Genomic DNA, 22,011 nt, shown 5'->3' with positions numbered 1-22,011 from the left:
ATGATGTCTTCTATATTGAGATGTGACTTTTTATCTATTCTATTGATATAAAAATGTTTTTACTTTTTAACAAAGTTTTTAGGATTATGAAAGCTTCAAAAATGAAATTAATGTGTTTGCTAATTGCTAATTTTAATATCCCTATGAAATAATTTTCCTCCAAAATAGATATATCCACCCTGGCTCAGCAGACCTGGTTTGGCATACTGAAATGTGAGCAAATCTTCACATTGATCTAGTTGTTGCCCCAGATGTTGAAAATCCAGGTGGCTCCATCCCGGTGCCAGACCAGAGGGCACCTCAGCCAGAGGAGCATGTCCATCTTTGTTGGATCTTGTTCTCTTGCTCTTTCATGGGCCACACAGACATGCTGCTTGACTCTAGCTTTTAAAAGTGGAAATTCATCCAGTTTTCTTGCCTCCCTGATACAGTGTAAACACCAGCACAGACCTACACATGCTTATACACGTTCTCTCCACCAAACATATAGCGTCACTCACTATCATGAATTAGATAAAATGTTTATTTCATACTTGCACTCCACATCTCAACATAGTCATTGTGAGCATGTGTTGTTTCTTTTCAGTTTTCACTAACCTCATAGTTACATAACATCTCCTCATGATCATACTCCTAGCCAAACTGCCCTTCACTCTTCATTGCCTAACTGGGTGTAGGGTCAGGAAATGGGGACAGAAACTTCCAGGGAATCTTCTGCCATGGGCAGCTTCAGTTACGATTTGAGGAAGTAGAGGAACCAGGGAGAGGAGGGAGACATTCTTCATGGTTACTTATAAGTCAAAAATTCATAATACTGATATGCATCTGTTTAGAAAAATTCTGTCTTCACAGTTTATGGAATTATAATTGTGAATGGTGACTGTTAGTGGCGAAGCAACATGTGTAAGCACTAAACCAAAGGCCAAGTGTCTTGTTGATCACTTATTTACTTGTAAACATCTGAGGCAACTTAGTCCTGACATTATTAACATACTTCCAATGCTTTCCATCATCTCTCCCTTTATAGAAATCTCTCCAAGCCCATAGCTGTGCAGTATAAAGAAAAAGAAGACCGTTATGTGGACACATACAAGGTAGGTTCAGTTTTCCCTTGTGTATTTTGATAAGTTAAAACTGGATTTTTGGTTTTTGGACTTGTGTTTTACCTAATTTTCAATGTATAGTATTGATTTTTCTGTTTCCCACTTCCATGTGCAACTGACAGGCAACTGGAAATCATTATGTGATTTTAAATACTCTTTTCTGTCTTAATTCTCTGAAAACACTTTGGCCCCCCCAAAAATAAATACACTTATTGTTGTATAAATTGGAAGCTCATAATCCATTGTTACATTCAAATGTATGAAATAACTATATTCCTTATAAAAATCACAAAAATGTCCAGGGACCTGTTTATATTCCCTAGTGTTATATATAATAATATCAATATATTTGTCATTTACCATAACCCCTTGTTATTCATCTCAGCAAATTGTGCACAGGTTTGTTAACAAAAAATACTGGATTTTAAAGTTTAAAATAGAAGTTAATTATCTATTTCTGTGAAATTAATGTTAATGGAATCCTGTTGGAAATTCAAAAACACTCATTAGGCATATGTTGTATTCTTCACACAGTAATAAAATAGGAGCAGTTGAAGCAGTTTTCTCATATTCACCATGTTATCTTATGTCAAAATTTCAGAAAGATCCCTCCAGGAATCTTACAGCTGTCACTGCTTGATTCGTGTGTAGCTAAAAATGGGGCAGTGCTATGGAAATCAAAAAGAAATGACTCCAGAATATTCACTGTCACCTGACTTTATTAGAGATAGAAACTACGGGAGATGAGAATAGTGACAGATATTAACACTTTGGTTGAGCTTCTTACTTTATGATGGGAAGATAAGAGTAGTTGAAGGATCACCAAATTCTTTTTTATTTCTGTGTAAGTCTACTGCAAAACAGCAATAAAATGTTATATTAAAGAATTTCAATAATGTGATACAGTTTTTACATTTCTCTTGCATTTCCTCTGTGAGAGAAGCATTTCTCTAAAGAACATAGCATTACGTCTTGAAACCCTCTTAAAATGCGGACATCTCTGGTGAAAGTGGCCGTTCTTATTTGTGGATCAGTTTAAACATTTTGAGCCATTAGTGGGGAACCAGAGGGCTGAGAACTAACATGCAGAACAGGTGGGTTTTCTATGAGGGACTAAGAGGGTAAATGTGCAGATGGTGAGATGCTTCTCGAGTGGTCGGCCCTCACTGGGACACCAAGGAGGAGGCCCCCAGACACTCCAGAAGGCTGAGGGCAAGCTATGGAGGGTGGCACCTAAGGGGCAGTAGAGAAGGATGGCAAAGAAGATGAGTGAGGCTTCTGCAGCCCTATGTGGAGCTCACTGTCACCGATCTGGTCCCCGTGTCCTTCAGTACCTGGAGGAGGAGTACCGCAAAGGAGCCCGGGAAGACGACCCTATGCCCCCGGTGCAGCCCTACCACTATGGCTCCCACTACTCCAACAGCGGCACTGTGCTCCACTTCCTGGTCAGAATGCCTCCTTTCACAAAGATGTTTCTAGCTTATCAAGGTAAGGATGGTTTTCTAACTGCCCCGAAAGTCAGATTGGTCATCAGGGGAAAACCAGTTTGCTGACATCCTGAGAATGTATTAAAACTAACCAAACCATAGGAAAAAGAATTCTGCTTAGTCTCTGAACAAAAGTCTCTTTAAGATACCTGCTGGGACTTCCCTGGTGGTCCAGTGACTAAGACTCTGCCCTCCTAATGCAGGAGGCCTGGGTTCAATCCCTGGTCAGGGAACTAACTAGATCCCACGTGCCTCAACTAAAAGATTCTGCATACCACAATGAAGATCGAAGATCCCACGTGCAGTCCAGTAACTTTAATTTTTTAAAAGAGAAACCTGCAGTAAGCCAAATCGTCTCGATAATGTCTCAGATTTCACCTCAAATTGAACTTTCTTACATTTATAAAAATGCAGTTCACTTTTTAAAAGTTAAGATGTCATTCACATAGGAAGAACTTTACCCTCCCTTTTAAAGTTATGAATTCACTTTTTAAAAATGTTCAACTTAATGATTTCAGATAACCTGTTATCTTTGGCCCCTAAAGGGGAATTCTAAGTTGTTATCGGTGAGTGGCTGTTAGGAGACCTGCACTGCCACCTTCACCATAGTAACTACCTAGGGAGTAATCTTCAGTGGCAGCCCACACCCCTGAAGGTGGCTTCGATACAGGTGAATTTATTGCTTTGTATGCAAGTAGGTTTCTAGTGAGAACAGTGATTTCTAGTGAGAAATCCTGTCAGTTTCTAGTGAGTCAGTGGTACTAGCCCTGTAGTTGTTCCTCCTGGAACAGAATCCTTTGTGGAATCATTATCCATTCAATTACTCGACTCTTCTTGAACTTCTTTATATATTTACACTCATATGTATGCAACCTCTTGGAGGAATAAATTTTGTGTTCTGTAGACCACTTGGTCTGTGAAAGAGGCTTTCTTGTATTTGTCCCTCTTCTGTTTATCAGTACACAAAGCAAATGTTGCATATGACAGCTCTCCAAATATTTGAATATTACTACCCTGTCCTCCTCCTCCTCACACTGTTGTTTATCCCTAGGCTAATTATCCTTAGTTAAGAGCCTCCTATATACAAGGCCTGCTGCAAGGAATGCAGAAATAAATAAGACAGTTTTGTACTTATTTAAGTGATGTTTCCTCTGGTTTCCAAACCTGTTGCTGTTCTGCTCATCTTTCTGGATGTGTTCTGATTTGTGAATGCTGTTATTAAAAAGTAGCAGTCAGAATAAAAAAGGTTATTTCAGGAATTCCCTGGCAGTCTTAGTGGTTAGGACTCCACACTTTGACTGCTGAGGGCACAGATTCAGTCCCTGGTCAGAGGCTAAGATCATGCAAGTCAGGTGGTACAGCCAAAATAATAATAATAATAAAAATGAAAATACTTCAGATGTGGTTTGGGACAACGGCAGTATATAACAGAACTGTTATTGCCCTTCATTTTTTTTCATGTCGTCCAAGAATCTATTAATATAAAACTCTCAATCAACTATAATGCTAGGTTTTCCTCACTGTATATTTAAGAATGATTTTTTAAAAAGACAACAGGGACTAGCTCAGTCCCCATTCTCTTCTTCTGCTTAATTTAAAAAGATTTGTGATGGCATTTTAGTTTATTTCTGCTGTGCTGCTGCTGCTAAGTCGCTTCAGTCGTGTCCGACTCTGCGACCAGGGTTCTCGCTTTGGCACTGTCGTCATTCTGAGCTACATAGTTCTCAATGGAGACTGCCCTGTGTGCTGTGGGTCACTTAGCAGCATCTCTGGCCTTGACCTACTAGATGCCCATGGCACCCTTCACCAGCCATGAGAACCAAAAATGTCCCCCGGGGAGCAAAAGTGCTGAGTTAACAACTGCCGCTTGAGTTCATGCATGTTCTAGGTTATAGTGTAGTATTACTTATTTAAAAAGTTAAGAAACTACAGAGAAAATATTCAAACAGAAGCTTCAGTGTGTTTCTCCGTTTCCACAGTTCTGTAGGCTCTGTGTATTGTGATTCCACCGTAGCCTCACAGAATTGCCTTTGATTTTTCTGGATTCCATTTAGATTAATAACTTTTTATCCTGAGTGAGTTAGTATTTTTTTAAGTGGCCCTCCCTAATTTCTGAGAGAAAACAAAACAAAACAAAAAATTTACAAACCTCATTTCATCCCAGATTTTATTTAGAAAGTGAAAGTGAAATCACTCAGTCATGTCCAACTCTTTGGGACCCCATGTAGCCTACCATTCTCCATCCGTGGGATTCTCCAGGCAAGAATACTGGAGTGGGTTTCCATTTCCTTCTCCAGGAGATCTTCCCAACCCAGGGATCGAACCTGGGTCTCCCGCATTGCAGGCAGACGCCTTACCATCTGAGCCACCAGGGAACCTCCAGATTTTATTTAGTGCCCAGCCAATTCTAACTAATTCAGCTGAATAGAGGAGAAAGTAGTAAAAGTGATAGAAAACGTTGCTTGGCAAAGCAAGTCAGGCTTGGGGAAGATTTAGCATATTTTTAAAAAAATTGTGCCTTGCTTGATGCTGAAATTAGTCTCTAACAGTCTCCAGGTGAAAAGTTATGTTAATTCTGACAGGTTACACGTGGTGCCTAAGAAGAATCCACACTGCTGATGTTTTCAAGAGCTGGAGTTTAGATACCATTTCATATTCTAGGCTAGAAAGTGTGTTAACTGTTGACAGAAAAGACAGAATTGAAACTCAGTCCTTGATTGTCAATAGTCTACACAAGGAAAGCTTAACAAAAGAGTAACTATTAGTTTATTTTCATTCATAAGGAATTTTACTCATTTAGCTAAGAGTTAGAACATTTAAGAGCAGTGCCTCTGTCACCCTGGAAAGAGAAAAGAAAAGAGAGAAGAAAAATAGTCTTACTGATTAGAGGTAAAGGAATAATTCTGCTTCTTGATGGGGTAAAAACTATTTTTACCTACTTGAACTTTAATTTTCCTTCCATATTTATTCATTCAATAAATAAATAATTATCTAGTTCCTAGAATGTGCTTGGTATGGTTGATATCCCAGGTATCTGTTTTTATGGAACTTTCATTCTTCTTGGGCAGATAGATATTTAATATTAATTAAACAAGTGATAAAAATTTATCTAGTTACACGTGAAAGCGTAATACAGTTTAAAAATAATACAGTCTCAAATTATATACAATAATATTTATTTTCAGGAACACAAATAACCTCTTTTACATTATGGACAAATAAAATCATTTTAATATTTTTGAAGTATTAAAAGTAAATTAATTACTACAAGTTTCGAATGGAATCAAGTCTTTGTGTCTTAAGTGTGTTATTTGTATTTCTTTTTAGATCAAAGTTTTGACATTCCAGACAGAACTTTTCATTCTACAAATACAACTTGGCGCCTCTCATCTTTTGAGTCCATGACCGATGTGAAAGAACTTATCCCAGAGTTTTTCTATCTTCCAGAATTCTTAGTTAACCGTGAAGGTACAGCCATAAATCATTTCTAATTTAAATTTCTTAGAGTTTGTACTTACTTTATAATTTTCCAAAAATAAAAATAGCTTTTGTAGGTTCTAAAATTTGAGTCCCCAAATAAGAGAAATGCCTTTACTTACTAGATATATTATTTTATTTCCAAGTGAGCTTGAGGATTTTAAATATTAACTACTAAAAGCATTTGTAAACATATATATTTTAATTTTGTTGTAGAAATTGTCATGAATTTATTAAAGAACTACCTAAATTAACCAAATGTCAATGATTTTATGAGTAATGACTAAGTTAGAAGTAAAACACTCTGACTAGAGTTACTGAATAATGAAAAGTGACACTAGAAAATAAAATCAGATTTTCTGTGATGCCAGTGACCAACAGTCTCAGCTAATCATACCTGTTCTTTAATGTAAGATCAGTTAATCCTTTATAAGGTGTCTTCTTTCATTACTTAATTTCATATTTTTATGTGACATTTAGGAATATGTGAAATTGAGAATTATATCTTTAGAGAAGTTAAAGTGTTGGCCAATTACTTCAGAATTTTTTACTGTATTAACTGGCTTCTCTGGAGTTATTTAGATAATCAGTAATAAATCTGTGCTGCTAATTACTTAGAGCATGTTTCATAGTGTTGCCCAAGTAAGAACTGCCTCAGTGAAATATCAACACCCTAAGTTTGGGGCACCTGCCTGGTGGTTCCTGCCTCAGTCAGTCTGCTGCTTGTCTCCCTGTCCGTGGTTCCTTATATGTATGTTCCCATTATCTATAGCTGTAGAACAGGTAACTCCAGTACTTAGTGACTCAAAACATTAAATGCATCACCCATGATAGTTTTTGCAGGTCAGAAATTCAGGAGCAGCTCAGCCAGGTGGTTTTTGTGGTTTTGGCTCAGGGTCTCTTGTACGGTTACATTCAGATCGGCTGCAGCAGGAACATCCAGGGAAACAGAACAGCATCAGGCTGGCGGGCTGCTCCTTCTTTAGTGTCTGTAGTTTTCCGTGTGGTTTCTCCACATGGACTGTTGTGGACTTCTTGCAGCATGCAGACTCGGACATCCTAGTTGGCAACTCTGGGCTCCTAACACGAGTGTCCCAAGAGAGAGGAGCAGAGGCTGCATGGCCTTTTCCAGCCTAGCCTTGGAGGCCACAGCATGGCCTTCAAGTGCATTCTGCTTGGGAGGTAGTCACGAGGGCCTGCCCACATTCAAAAGGAAGGAGCATAGACTTTGCCACTTAATAGGGGAGTAGTGAGATTCCAGAAAAGCATGCACAGGAGCAAGTGTTGTTATAGCCATTTTTGGAAGAGATAACTTGCCATAGCATACATCCTGCCATTTCCTATGAGCGTTCCTGTAGGCCTTTCATTGTACCTCCAGGTACCCGCTCTGGGTGGAGTGTCTACCCCTGTGATATGTCCAGAGCCCTAGAAAGTTAGGAATGATTTGAGTTCATCGAGCCCCCTGCTGCTCACCCCTCTCCTGCTCAACCCTTACATGCCTCATCACTACTGTTCGATCAGTTCAATCAGTGAATCTCTGCTGCCTCCCTTGAAGCTGCCACACAGAGTCTGGAGGTGATCAGCCAGTCCATTTTAACACTGTCACCCTGCAGCTGTCAGATGACTGCTGGGCTTTTTGAGGTGACCCTCACTCACCCCTTGTTAATTTTATATAAGCTCTTGGTTTATATTTCATATCATATCATTTCCAGGTACTTCCAAAATTAGTGAAGATCCTTCCAGTCGTTTTCATAAGATCAAAAAGCAGTCAGACAGCAGCTTACTTTCATATGGAGCATAATCAGCTTTTAAGAGGCTCTTTTAAATTTGTGTTCTGCTATGATGATCAGATTTTCTTTCCATAAAAAGTAGTGCAAAAAATTTCTGTTCAAAGGTAACATTTCCTTTAGGATAATTTTTTTTAATTTTTTATTTAGTTTTCTAAACTGGAATATAATTGCTTTACAATGTTGTGTTAGTGTCTGCTGTACAACATGAATCAGTTATATGTATACATACGTATATCCCTTCCCTCTCTAGGCTCCCTCCTACTCCCCCCGGACAATTTTTTTAAAGAAACACTTCTGAGATTTTTGTTTGCACTAGCAGTCTAATGAGACAATTAGGTAACACCGAGTTTACATCACAGAACAACCCTCCTAATATGTTAGTGTAATTTTGTTGTCAATGGGAATGCTTAGTGGAGATGAAATCAAAACAGACCTATAGATTTACCATAAAATAAATAGACTAAGTTCATTCTTGGAATGTATATACTTTGTTGAGTTTTTTAAATTGCAGAATGCTAACATTTACCACACAAGTAGCCTTAAATTTATTATGTATTAACACCAATAATTCTGAAATACTTATACAAAAGCCTTCACTTTATTTTAATCAAAATTACAATTGAGATGTTTTCACACTTGGTGCATTTGAAGATTTGATAAGTGAAGTATTAGAATTAGCAGGTAGTTATTTTCTGCTTCTTTTCAATATGATATGAAGTGGTGGATGAGTAAATTTGAAAGATTTCAGATTCAGTTAGGATAGATAGTGTTAATCCATGCAGCTCTGTGAGTAGTAAGTCAGCAGGTGAGCAACAGTGTTACTATCCTCTGGGTGCTCCTTTTCCTGGTTATAACACACAATAGCTATTTCTGTGAACTCTTCAGGTCTGCTCAGTGGACCAAAGGAAGCATGATCTGGAGATAAACATTGATATTAATCTTTTCTTTTAGGTTTCGATTTTGGTGTGCGTCAGAACGGTGAGCGGGTTAATCACGTCAACCTCCCTCCTTGGGCACGTAACGATCCCCGTCTTTTTATCCTCATTCATCGACAGGCTCTAGAGTCTGACTACGTGTCCCAGAACATCTGTCAGTGGATTGACTTGGTATTCGGGTATAAACAAAAAGGGAAGGCCTCTGTCCAAGCCATCAATGTTTTTCATCCTGCTGTAAGTGACTCTTAAAACTGTGCATTTATATAAGGTAGAACCTGAACATTTAAAAGTTAGACTGTTTCTTTACAATACTCAAGTTATCAAAGAGAATAATTTACAAAGACACTGAACTTGCCCAAGAATTTTTCAGGTTTATGTTTTGCCTCTTTAAGAATAACTTAGATACTCTCTGTCAGAGATTCCCTAAGACCACTTCCAGGTTGGCTGAGGACTCAAGAACTCAGCATACAGTTGTACTTACAGTGAAGGGTACAAAGCAAAAGCAGCAAAGGGAAAAGATACATGGGGCAGAGCTGGAGGAAACCAGGCACCAGCTTCCAAGAGACTTATCCCAGTGAGTCACAGAGAACTCACTCCGTTCCTCCAGCAACAAACTGACAGAATTAGGGCTGCAGTGCCAGGGTTTTTATTGAGGACTGGTCATGTAGACACCCTCTCTCATACGTCCAGAAGTTCTGGGCCTTCAGAAGGAAACCAGGTGTTCGGGATATACCACATTGTCCAGCTTGGGTGCAGTGAACCACTTTTATCAGGTAAAAAAGGTAGAAACTCTTCTGAAATCCATGTTTCCAGACAGGGCCAAGAACAAGCCTTCTAGACACACCTTCCCGAGGAGAGCAGTTCAGGCCTGCTGTGTAACTCTTTTCTGTACATCATTCTATATACATGAAGTGGCATCCCCTTTCCTTATTGTACAAACAATATTTGTGCCTTGTTAGAATAATATCTAAGATACAGACTACAAAAGGAAGAAATTTTAAGATCAACTTTGATATCATCATCTAAAGATAAATATCTAAACCACTTTCTTCTTCCTACACATATCACTTCATTATATAATAATTTTATTTCTGTAATATTATCTTTTAAAAAATAATTTCATTTATTTCTTTATGGCAGTGCTGGGTCTTCGCTGCTGTGCAGGCCTTTCTCCAGTCATGGAGCGTGGGGGCTACTCTCTAGTTTCTGTGTGCAGGCTTCTCACTGCCGTGGCTTCTCTTGTTGCAGAGCACGGGCTCTAGAGGATGCAGGCTTCGGCAGTTGTGGTGCACAGGCTTAGTTGCGCCACAGCATTTGGGATCTTCCCGGATCAGGGATCAAACCCTTGTCTCCTGCATTGGCAGGCAGATTCTTTACCACTGACCCACCAGGGAAACCCCCATTTATATAATAATATTAATGCTACTTATTATTCCAAAGTATGGATATCTGGTAATTTATTTAACTAGTCCCCTATTCTTGGATATTTTGTTAGTGTTCTTCTACTACTAAAATTAATATTCCTCTGATTCTTTATGTACCATTTTACTTCTTTGAGTTAAATTCCCAGAAGTCTAATTGTTACACTTAAATGTATATTTTTCAGTGTTGTTAGATAGTCTACATTTTTTAATTTTTTAATCTGTCCTATTCGGGAAGCTTTTATTTCCCCAGGCTCTGGGGATGCAAAGGTGAATAAGATTCACACAGGGAGGGAAGATATATGAGTGTCCGGCAAGCAAATGAAAAAAAGCTGGCATCTTTAGTCATCAGGGCTTTCCTGTGGCTCCGCAATAAAGGATCCGCCTGCCAATGCAAGAGATGCAGGCTTGACCCCTGGGTCAGGAAGATCCCCTGGAGAAGGAAATGGCAACCCTTTCCAGTATTCTTGCCTGGGAAATCCCATGGACAGAGGAGCCTGGCGGGCTACCATCCATTGGGTCGCAAAAGAGGCAGACATGACTTAGTGACTAAACAATAATAATATCGTTAGTCATCAGGGAAATGCACATTAGAGCCACAGTGAGTTACCACTTTATATTATTGAGAATGACTCTAAATAAAAGACTAACAATTCCAGGTGTTGAATAAATGGAATACTGCTCAACAATAAAGAGGAAGCATTTTATGCTGACTGAAAGAAACCTGATGCACCCTGTATGAATCCATTCCATTTTCCTGAAATTCTAGAACAAGGAAGATTAATCTCCTAGTGGTAGAAATCAGAACAATGGTTGCCTCCAGGGAGTAGGGTATTGACTGCCTAAAGAACATCAGGGAACTTTCTGGGTGATAGAAATGCTCTGTACCTTGATTTTCATGATGGTTCCATCAGATGGTACTTTAAAAATCTGTAGTGTTTTATTATTGTGTGTAAAATATACCTCTGTAGAAGTATATATGTAAGCTTTAAAGGTTTTAAAGACTGAGGTATAATTTTTAAGCTTCATATTTAATCTAAAATGTAACTTTAAAAGCAGTTAAGAGCTTCCCTGGTGGTCCAGTGGCTAAGACTCTGCGCTCCGAATGCAGGGGGCCTGGGTTTGATCCCTGGACAGAGAACTAGATCCCATATGCTGCAACTAAGACCCAGCACAGCCAAATAAAAATATAAGCAATTAAGTTCATTTTGTTGTACAGCAGAAACTAACATAACCTTGTAAAGCAATTATACTCCAATACAAATTAAAAGCAATTAAGAATTTGGACATGAACCTTAGTATACTCTGTGCCTATAATAGTGGCACAAATTTTCAATTATTCTCATTTAAAATTCACATTAAAAGTATATACATGCTGAAATATGCCATTTAATTCTCATCTTACTAGATTTTTCATTAATTCTTTGGGGCTTTATAAAGGATAGAGTTTGTACCATTGTTGTAGAAATTTTATATACAGTTAATTTTTTCGCCACACCTCATGGCATGTGGCATCTTAGTTCCCCAACCAGGGATGGAACCCTTGCCCCCTGCGTTGGAGGCATGAGTCCTAACCACTGGCCCATCAGGGATGCCCTGACTTAGAAGTTTAATAAAACTCAATTCGTGGGACGAAAGGAAGTGTAGCATTTAAGTGCACAGTCTCTGAATCCAGGATTGAGTTCACATCCTCATTCTGTGACTCTGCTACTTGCTGTATGACCTGCAGTGTCACGTTAACCTCTCTATACTTTTGTGCAGATTCTTAAAATGTGAACAGTAATACCAACCTCATAAATAAGAAAATGCCTACAGGGTAATGCCTGACATCCAATTAAGTATAAATGTTAACTTTATAAAAAGGAACGTAAAAATGCATTTTGATCTTAATTCATCATTCACTAGTATATGGGGTTCACTAGAAACTGATACACAGAAGGTAAAGAAGTACTGTTTTAAAGTAAATTTTAAGAGCTCTGGCTATAAGGTTATTCCGATCTCCGTTTGAATTTTTGAGTCTATTAAATTAGACAGCCGTAAAGAATAAGCCTGCTTAGATAAGCATTCATAATAGCTACTGGAGCCCTGTGGTGGTGGGAGTGTGGTGGGCAAGGGGGGGAGATGCTGACGATTCTGAAGAACCTGTGAAACTTTATTTTGGCATTTATAGAAATGTTATTTGTAGATATTAAAATGGAATTTGCTTCCTGATTAAATGCTGAAAGTTAAATTATACAAGCAGGATACACAAACATGACAGATCTGTACCCAGCTTTAAAAATATGCACCTCACTTTAAAAAAATGCACCTCACTCTCCGTCTGACTCTAACACTAAGAACAAAAGTGTAATAACACCCTTTACATTCAAGAGGTTGCAGTTCTCACTGCTACTCTTTCAGATTCTCTTTTAGTTTTCATTAGAACCTAAATAATACTATCTTAAGCTACCTGGCAGCATTGTATCTCAGTTTCATTTTTGCCTTTTCCTATATATCGCTTTGGACAAGTGACTTTTTCAACAATGTAGTATTACACATGAAGTCTTTTTTTAAAGATATATGTACCAACATTGGGTGGGAAAGAAAAGGACAGTGGCATGGCAAATCCTGAATTTTTACTCCCTTTCTAGACTGATTACTGCCCTAGCCCGCCTTTCTCTTTAGCTTCATGTCCTGAGAAAGGTGACAGCATGGAGGACACCAGTCACAGGGAGTACTGTGTGCTGGCCTTTCTGCGGTGTTTTGGTTAAAGTTGGAATATATTGACTGTTTCTCAGCCAGTCTTCTGCCCCTTGCTCAGGAGGTTAAGCTGTCCTTCTCCTCCACTGACAACCTCACCGAGTTGTCTGGGGAGGCTGAAAGAATATACATCACGTTCCAGTCTTCTCACTGCCAGGTTCTTGTCAGGTTCAGCAGTATATGTGGAAACCTCAAAAGCAAACACACAGAGAGGGAATCGGAATTAAATGAATCCTCTCCAAGGATGGTTGTGTTGCCCTTGAGCTTACAAGATGGAAACCACAAAGACTTTGCTTGGGTTTCAGCGTTACTGGTGTTTAGACTCTTGATTCTTCAACCCAGACAAGAGAAGAGACATAGACATACAAAAATCTAGGTTCCTTACTAATGTCTCTGTATGTAAGAAAACATATCTCAATAATTGATATTTGTAGACATCTTCAAGATGCAGGGGATGTGATATGAGTTAGCAACAGAAAGTCATCCTGTGATACCAGCCATTGTGTCTTGAGAGGAATCCGACTCTTTCTTTGAGCATATTCACACAAAGAACAAAAGGGCATTTGAATATCACACAATTTCAGGCAGACACAGGTGGCTTTGAACTTTGAGTTCTCATTCTTATGAATTGAGAAAGTTGGAGTGGGGCAGGATCCTCTAGTTTTCTTCAGGCTCCGTGTCATCATATCCTTGAATTCTGTTATCTCTTTTGATTTTGTGGACCACCTGAAATGATGTTGACTCAGTTTTCTGACCAGTGTCTGACAGACAGCCACAGAAAAAATAGATCCACTTACTAATTGCCTGCAGAAGCTATTTTGGATCAACTTAATTGAAAAATTTGTTTTTTTTTTTAATGAGTTCTTACTAAAAGACAAGACCAAAGAAAAACCTCATTTTGTTTTTCTTTTTTCTTTCAATTTGAAGTATAACTGGCATACATTATATTAATTTCCAGTATACACCATACTGATTCAGTTATTTGTGAAATGATCTCCACAATAAGTCTAGTTAACATCCACCCCCTACTTAGTTACAAAAATTTTTTTCTTGTGATGAAGACTTTAAAGATTTACTCTCTTAGCAACTTTTCAAATGTGCAATAGTGTTGTTGATTGTAGTTATCATGCTGCACATTACATCTCCATGACTTGTTGTATAACTGGAAATTTGTACCTTGTGGGCCCCCTTAACTCATTTTGCCCAACCCCCACCTTTGGTAACTACCAGTCCTATGAGCTTGATCTTTTGTTTAGATTCCACATATAAATGAAATCATACTTACTTGTTTGGTATTTTCCTTGGTGATGTACAGGGAGGCCTGGCGTGCTGCAATTCATGGGATCGCAAAGAATCAGACACGACTGAGCGACTGAACTGACTGACTGTCTGACTTATATCACTTAGCATAATGCCTTTAAGTTCCATCCATGTTGTAACAAGATTTCATTCTTTTTTATGACTGAGTAATATTTAGTTGCATATATTTACTACATCTTCTTTATCTATTCCATGTATACATGCTTAAGTTGCTTCCATATCTTGGCTATTATAAATAAGGCTGTAATGAACATAGGGGTACATACATCTTTTCAAATTAATGTTGTTTAAATGCCCAGAGGGCTTCCTTTGTGGCTCAGCTGGTAAAGAATCTGCCTGCAGTGTGGGAGACCTGGGTTCAACCCCTGGGTTGGGAAGATCCCCTGGAGAAGGGAAAGGCTACCCACTCCAATATTCTGGCCTGGAGAATTCTATGGACTGTATGGTGTTGCAAAGAGTCTGACACAACTGAGCAACTTTCACTTTCACTTTCAAATGCCCAGAAGTGGAAATGCTGATCATATGATAGTTCAATTTTTAATTTTTTGAGGCACCTCCATACCGTTTTCCATCCTGGCTGCATCAATTTACATTCCTACCAGCAGTGCACAGGACTTCCTTTTCTCCACATCCTTGCCAACATTTACTGTCTCTTGTCTTTTTTATACTATCCATTCTAACAAGTGTGAGATGATACTTCATTGTGGTTTTGATTTGCATTTTCCTGATGATTAGTGATGCTAAGAATATTTTCATGTACCTCTTGGCTATCTGTATGTCTTTTTCAGAAAAGTATTCAGGTCGTCTGCCCCTTTTTAATTAGATCTTTGGTTTTTTTGCTGTTGAGTTGTATGAGTTGTTTCTATGTTTTGGATATTAACCCTTTATCAGTACATAATTTGTAAACAATTTCTCTCCTTCAGTAGGCTGTCTTCATTTTATTGATGGTTTCCTTTTGCTGTGCAGATAAATGAAGTCTTACATGACATTCTCTTAAATTAGAAATTAATTTTATAAAACTACCTAATTAACACCAGTCAAGACAAACATTATTTTTGTTTCATCCATTCAGAAGCATTGATGATTCCTATTCTGATCTCTTTGAGACTATTAATGATTATCACCCTGTTCAAAAACATTTTAAAATCCTTTCCATTTGAAATTTGAGAAAGGAAATCCTTTCCACTGTCCATTGCCTGGAGAATAAAACAAGTTGTTTCCCCTTTGGTATTATCACCAAGTCTTGCTTTTTGCATTCCTCTCATTCTCTTTTTCTCTTCAGACATATTTTGGAATGGATGTCTCTGCAGTTGAAGATCCAGTTCAAAGACGAGCACTAGAAACCATGATAAAAACCTACGGCCAGACCCCTCGTCAGCTGTTCCAGTCAGCCCATGCGAGCAGACCTGGCTCCAAGCTCAACATCGAAGGGGAGCTTCCTGCCGCCGTGGGGTTGTTAGTGCAGTTTGCTTTCAGGGAAACCAGAGAACAGGTCAAGGAAATTACCTATCCGGTATGTCATATGGATTTTAATAGAATTCAGGAAAATATGGCTCAACTCCTGAGACATCAGACCTTCTCCCAAGCTTTAGAGGCCGGGAATTGAGTACCATGGTCCCAGCCTGAAGGTGTGCACCAGCCAGTGAATGCAGATGCCCGCATTACTAGTTCTGTGTGTAGAAGATGCTGCGTTAGTGATAAGAAGAGAGTGCTCTGGGAGCTCAGGTCAGATTGTGACCTCCCTGAGGGTTATTATGGGAAAAGCCCCGCCAGGCAGTGACATAACAGGCATTGCAAATGAGGGGGAAGGAACCAGTGCATACATGCCTAGCATGGTCCTGGCTGTCAGCTTCCACCAGAAGTAATGACCAGAAGTGTAAATGTTTGAGTTTACAATTAAAGGGAAAATCTTACATGATTTTTTGGCCCCTCCAGATTGTCATGATAAGAAGTATTGCCTCTTAAAGTAGGAATTAAGTATTAATTTAATACTTAATTTATATTCTGAAATAGAAAAATAAAGCAAGCAAGCAATCCTTAAGAGTAAAATGGATTCTAATCCTCAGCTAAATTCTTCATTATTAAAGCAGCTTAAGGTGGGAGCCTGTGAGTTGTAAAGTGTTAAAGAGGTTTGCAGAAGGGAATCATAGAAAATGAAAAGAAAAGGAAAAGAGGTTGTAAGATAAAGCAGAAAAAAAAAAAAGATAAAGCAGAGATCTCAGATTGCAGTCATCTGTGCTCCACTTTAAGAGGAAATGGTTTTTAGAGACCTTGTTTTGACAACTGTTTCTTATTATAAAGTTACTTAAATACACTGAGTGTAGAACACTAAATGTAAACTCTTTATGCTCATAGCTCATGTATATCAAGTTTGCATATGTTTGAATGTTAAACGCAAGCAGAGCTTCTATAACTAGTAAGATCGAAATTGTAAAAGATCAATATGATAGACAGTATTGTTTTGCTGAACCCAGATCACTCATGTTGTTTTCCATAGTTGAAAGCTGTGTTTTTTGTTTTATGTTTACTTGTCAGTGTAACTCATGATTTTGAAGCCTTACAGATCATTTTAGTCATTATCATTACCAGGGTCATTATTTTTAACTAGAATCTATTATTTTAACATGTCAAAATAATTTAACAGTACAGCCCTGAAAAGTAATAAATACCATTTCATTGGCCACTATACTTATTGCTCATTAGCTAATTAAAGTTGGTGCATATGCAGGACCTGAGCAGGATGTCTGTTTGTAATAGGAACGGATACTGAACTGCCTCCTTCCCACCTCAGGACTTTCACACTGGCTGTTCCCTCCACCTGGCATGCCCTGTCCCCGGATAGAGCCCTGGTGTGCTTTTATTTCACTCAGGTGTCTGCTTGCCTCAGAGACTCTTTCCCAACCCCTCATCTAACTAGCAACTCTCTTTCTCAGTCCTCTCCGCCTCCTTAGACTTTGTTCATAGCACTTGTACCACCTATGGAAGTATGTGTTCCTCATCTGTCTTGTTTATCACTGTATCTCACCACCAGAACACATATTTCCATGAGTGATTCTATATTTACTACCATTTTTTAAATGTACTTTTTACTTTTCTTGGTTTTAGAGTCCTTTGTCATGGATAAAAGGCTTGAAATGGGGGGAGTATGTTGGTTCCCCAAGTGCTCCAGTTCCTGTGGTCTGCTTCAGCCAGCCCCACGGAGAAAGATTTGGTTGTCTCCAGGCTCTGCCCACTAGAGCAATATGTGGTTTGTCCCGAAATTTCTGTCTTCTGATGACATACAGCAAAGAACAAGGTAAAATAAAACATGAAAATCATCCTAGGTCTATGTTTCAAGAGATTTGAATGTTTCCCCTCATCTGTGCTGCTATTTTGTTTCATTTCTGAGTTTTCTGAGTCCTTGGTGAAAAACCAGACTCAAATTTGTGTTCATTTAATGCAAAGTAGGAATTAAAACATACTACATGAAAAAAATGAGAACTAAAGACAGTGTCATTTGAAATGAGAGGAAGAATTGAAGGAGACAAGAATAAACAAATGTCTCACAAGGTGAAAACATCAATTTTATAGAAATATACACTGTGGGGTTCTTGAATCCCAGAATAGACGACTTACTTGACCAGCAGTTCAGTACCTCAGAAGAGACAATCATGACAGTAAAACAAAATGAGGAAATCACGATAGCCTTGAAAATAGGTTTTAAAAATACATATGTCTGGAAAGCAGTCTTTTTCTCACCTCCCTGCACTGACTCACTAAAAGCAACACATGGGGAAGTGCTGTCAGTAGAGGCCCTCTTGATATTTCTAAATGTCACCTATACACTGGAAAACTAGTGACATTTTCCATTCAAGCAATTGCTCAGCCCTTCCAAATTAATCATTTTACTTAATGTGAAAGAACTCTCCCTACTTCCTAGGCCTGGGCTTTAAGCACTAAAATGAATGACTGAGGGCACCCATCTGTGCCTGTCAGGAGTATGCAGATTTGCCTGGAAGCCAGAGTGTGGGCCTGACGCCTCTTGGTGTTGGTTCTGTGCGCTGTGCTCCTCCGGTCCTCACGGCCCCGCCCACCACTGGAGCACCCGTGCCCCAGCATCAGCCACTTCAAGGAATTTAGTGTGCTGGCTGCACCACAGTTCTTTTAAACTCACTCTCCCTTCTGTTGTGAGATGAATGATTGCCTTTATAGTTGCCAGTAATAAAAGAAGCCACATACCGTTTTATCAAAGTTTAGTGAACTAAGAGGGGAAGGTAAATCTGTTTAATCATCATTGTAATATCAGTAGTTTATTCTTACTAGTATGTTGCAGTCAGCTATGAGATGCGTCACAAGTAGTTTACTACCAATAACACTTAGAGGACCGAAATGTGTGAATAATTTGCCTTTAAGAAATTAATTAGAGTGGATTGAAGTTTATCTCTGTTGATCAGAGAAAGGGGCTGGTATTATTACTTAGCATGGTGGGACTTAAATATGTCCAATATAATGGCTAACCTACCTTATTTGTGCCACTACAGTCACTAGTCATAGCTGTGTTCATTCAGATTACACTTTATTTCCTCATAGAATGTAAGTGGGATTTGGCAGACTCTAGGTGTGTCCAGGAAGTGGTAACATACAAGTTATGGCCATGAGCTCGCGTGGCACAGTGCCTGAATTTGCACCCTAGTTCTGCTGCCTAATACCTGTGTATTTTTGTGTAATTTTGAGAAAATTACTTATGCTTCTCAAGTCCTGGCTTTTAATCTATGAAATGGGAATAATAAAAGGGCTGACTTCACAGGGTAATTCACTATAATTATTAAATGAAATAATATAAGGAATGGTTAACACCTGACTCTGGTGTGCTTAATAAATAAATGTCCGTCAGACTATGAACACTCTGGAGCCAGGGACTCTGAGCATTCACTGCCGTACTCAGTGCAGAACCATCCACAGGGGCATTTCCTAGTGACTAAGAGGGCAGCTGGCAGATGGGAGGTCATGTGTGTCGAGCACTGTTATATTAAATAACTGCCCTCTAGTTACGCATGTATAATACAGTGTAGCAACTAAACTGCCATGGTTTAATGATCTTTAGCTCAGTACAGGCCAGTTACTTGAGAACTAACAATGCCTCAAAATTGTCTGAGGTGCTTTTTTCCCAAGTATACTCAGTTGGTTTACTGAGTATACCATTGGAGACACACCAAATTAGAATCTCTGGGGCTTGAGTCTAAATCTGCACATGCTGCAAAAGTCATTTTTTTGCAAACTCTTATTTAAGATCTACTATTCTAATAGGAAAGAAGAAGTTTATTTTTCCTTTAAAAAAAAACATGGTGCATCTTGTGTTGCTGGAATGAGAAACCTGGGACAGTTATTGCGTTCTTACCACATGCCAGGATTTGTAGTAAAATCTGGGAAGTCCTGAGGCTTATCTAGAGAGGAGCATATATGTAGCAAGGCTATCCTAATTTCTGTATTACAAAACTGATATCCACATTTGGAATTATACTCAACAAAGCAAAAAGAAATCTGTGAACTACATTGTTAATGTGCTCTTGATTCATTAAACAAATATTTATTTGTTTTATTGCTTTATATTATGTTATACTGTGCTTTGTTTTATGCTATATATTATGCTGAGTACTCACATTCTATATATTATAGATACAGCTATATATTAAGTGAGGTACTCACATTCTCCTTAAGGAACTCAAAGCTTCTTAGTTGTACAGGCAGTACCAGCTACCTACAGCTTTTATGCTGCATTAGCCCTAGTCAGTGTGCCAACAAGGCATAGATTATGAGAAACACTGGAAAAGGATGTCAGAATGTCCAGATCTTTATCCCAAAAGGACGTAGTATTATGTCGAGAGTAGAACAAGAGAAGAACAGAACCTCATTATGTGAACTTCCCCCATACAAAATCTTTGCAGTTGCAGGATTAGATGATTCTTCTCAGGATTGCTTCTGCTCCAGCAATGGTCCCTCTCCAGCATTAGTAGTTCTCCATATTGATTTTTCAGTATGGGGCATCTAGAAAATTATTTAAACGTTATCTAGTTCATATTTATTATTAGAAGAAAAAGCATCACAGAACATAAATAGAGGAAGCTTAATTATCATTGTCTTTTATAAAAATTTCTCAACAGAAATTTTATTTCTAAGTCAAATAAATCCCTACCAAAATAACACAGGTGAAAAAGAATACAGTTCCAACCTTAGAATCCTATTAGCCTTAAAGAAATGAAACTAACATAAATAGGTCCATCTTATGGCTATAAAGATGATTTTGCACTGGAATGACCATGTTCTGCTATGTGAACTTCAGGCCTTAAAGGCCAGAATGGTCTTTAACCTGCCATTTCAGTGGGCTGTCCAATGATAACTGATCAGTGGCGACTAATACTTTTATTTCTCTTTCTTGAGGTGTGAGAAGCATGAACAGTACTGACATTCAGTGGTCAGCCATCCTGAGCTGGGGATATGCTGATAACATTTTAAGGTTGAAGAGTAAACAAAGCGAGCCTCCAATAAACTTTATACAAAGTTCACAGCAATATCAGGTAAACATTTTTATGAAGTACTTTATAATAATAATTAAACATAATGCTTTAGAAGGGAGTCAGGCTGATGACAGCTAGTATTTAATATCCTGTAGTTAGTCGAGAAGCTGATGACGCTAGACGTATGCCTTGTTTACAGTGCTGACAGCCTTCCTAACTGCTGCTGTACTGACTATGTCCACAAAGTTTGTTCTCTACCCCAGCAGTCCCCAGCCTTTTTGGCACCAGGGATTGGTTTCACAGAAGACTCTTGTTCCACAGAGAAGGGAATAGGGGGATGGTTTCAGGATGATTCTCCTAAGGAGCCCACAGCCTAGATCCCTTGCATATGTAGTTCACAGTAGCATTTGTGTTCCTATGAGAATCAAGTGCCACTGATCTGACAAGAGGTGGAGCTCAGGCAGTAATATGAGTGATGGGGAGCGGATGTAAATACAGATGAAGCTTCGCTCACTTGCCAGCCAGTCACCTGCTTCTGTGTGGCCCACTTCCTAACAGGCCATGGACTGATACTGGTCTGTGGCTCAGGAGTGGGGGACCCCTGCTCTTCCCATCTCTTGTTGAGACTGTATCATAATCTCCTACTCAGCATCAGCTCACAGCAGTGTTGGAACAAAATCACAATTGATTTTTTTCTCAGTGTTAACTTGCCTTTTGTTACTATGTCATTTTCAATAACCAGAGCATCATCTACTGTACCTGACTTTTTTAAGTGGACCGAGAATTCAGGCATCACCGCATGGTAGAAAGAGCCTTGGGCCTTACTAAAGCCCTGCCATCCCTGTGATCTATGTTAGTGTCCAGCTCTGTTACTTACTATGTAGGCTTTCACAAGTGACTTAACCTTTCCCAGCTTGAGTTTCTTTCCTCCTGCTTAAAACGGGAGTAGTCATACTCCCACTACTCTCTCATAAAACTGTTGTGAAAATGTCTCCAGTGTTTATGAAAGTATATTGTAAACTATAAAACACCATATACACACACAAACACACACACACAGTACTGCTACAACTTTTTCCAGGACTAAATTGTATGCTAAACCTTCTCTCTTTGACTGTCTTTCCATAGGAAGTTCTTTTACTGCTTTCTGACTTCCATTATCCAGATACACCTGGTGCCTGCTCACACCTCCTAACATTTGTCACCATTCCCCGAGCACCTTAGAAATGGTGTCAGTGCCTACTC

General features: G+C 38.8%; 1 protein-coding gene across 2 annotated transcripts in view; it reads left to right on the top strand.

Annotated features, from left to right (window-relative positions):
• The window catches only part of LYST (lysosomal trafficking regulator), a 164,252-nt gene that overhangs the window by 127,482 nt on the left and 14,759 nt on the right, over window positions 1-22,011 (top strand). For both annotated transcript variants that reach the window (XM_069571595.1, XM_069571594.1), the window contains exons 41-47: window positions 1,028-1,094; window positions 2,435-2,591; window positions 5,918-6,058; window positions 8,809-9,026; window positions 15,555-15,785; window positions 17,378-17,567; window positions 20,690-20,826. In XM_069571595.1, the coding sequence (XP_069427696.1) occupies window positions 1,028-1,094; window positions 2,435-2,591; window positions 5,918-6,058; window positions 8,809-9,026; window positions 15,555-15,785; window positions 17,378-17,567; window positions 20,690-20,826 (1,141 nt within the window). The remainder of the gene's footprint in view (window positions 1-1,027; window positions 1,095-2,434; window positions 2,592-5,917; window positions 6,059-8,808; window positions 9,027-15,554; window positions 15,786-17,377; window positions 17,568-20,689; window positions 20,827-22,011) is intronic.

The sequence above is a fragment of the Ovis canadensis genome, chromosome 25 (genome assembly GCF_042477335.2).
Source record: "Ovis canadensis isolate MfBH-ARS-UI-01 breed Bighorn chromosome 25, ARS-UI_OviCan_v2, whole genome shotgun sequence".
In the NCBI taxonomy this organism is placed as follows: domain Eukaryota; kingdom Metazoa; phylum Chordata; class Mammalia; order Artiodactyla; family Bovidae; genus Ovis; species Ovis canadensis.
The sequence above is the reverse complement of the archived record's forward strand: the minus strand, read 5'-3'. Positions and strand labels throughout refer to the sequence as shown.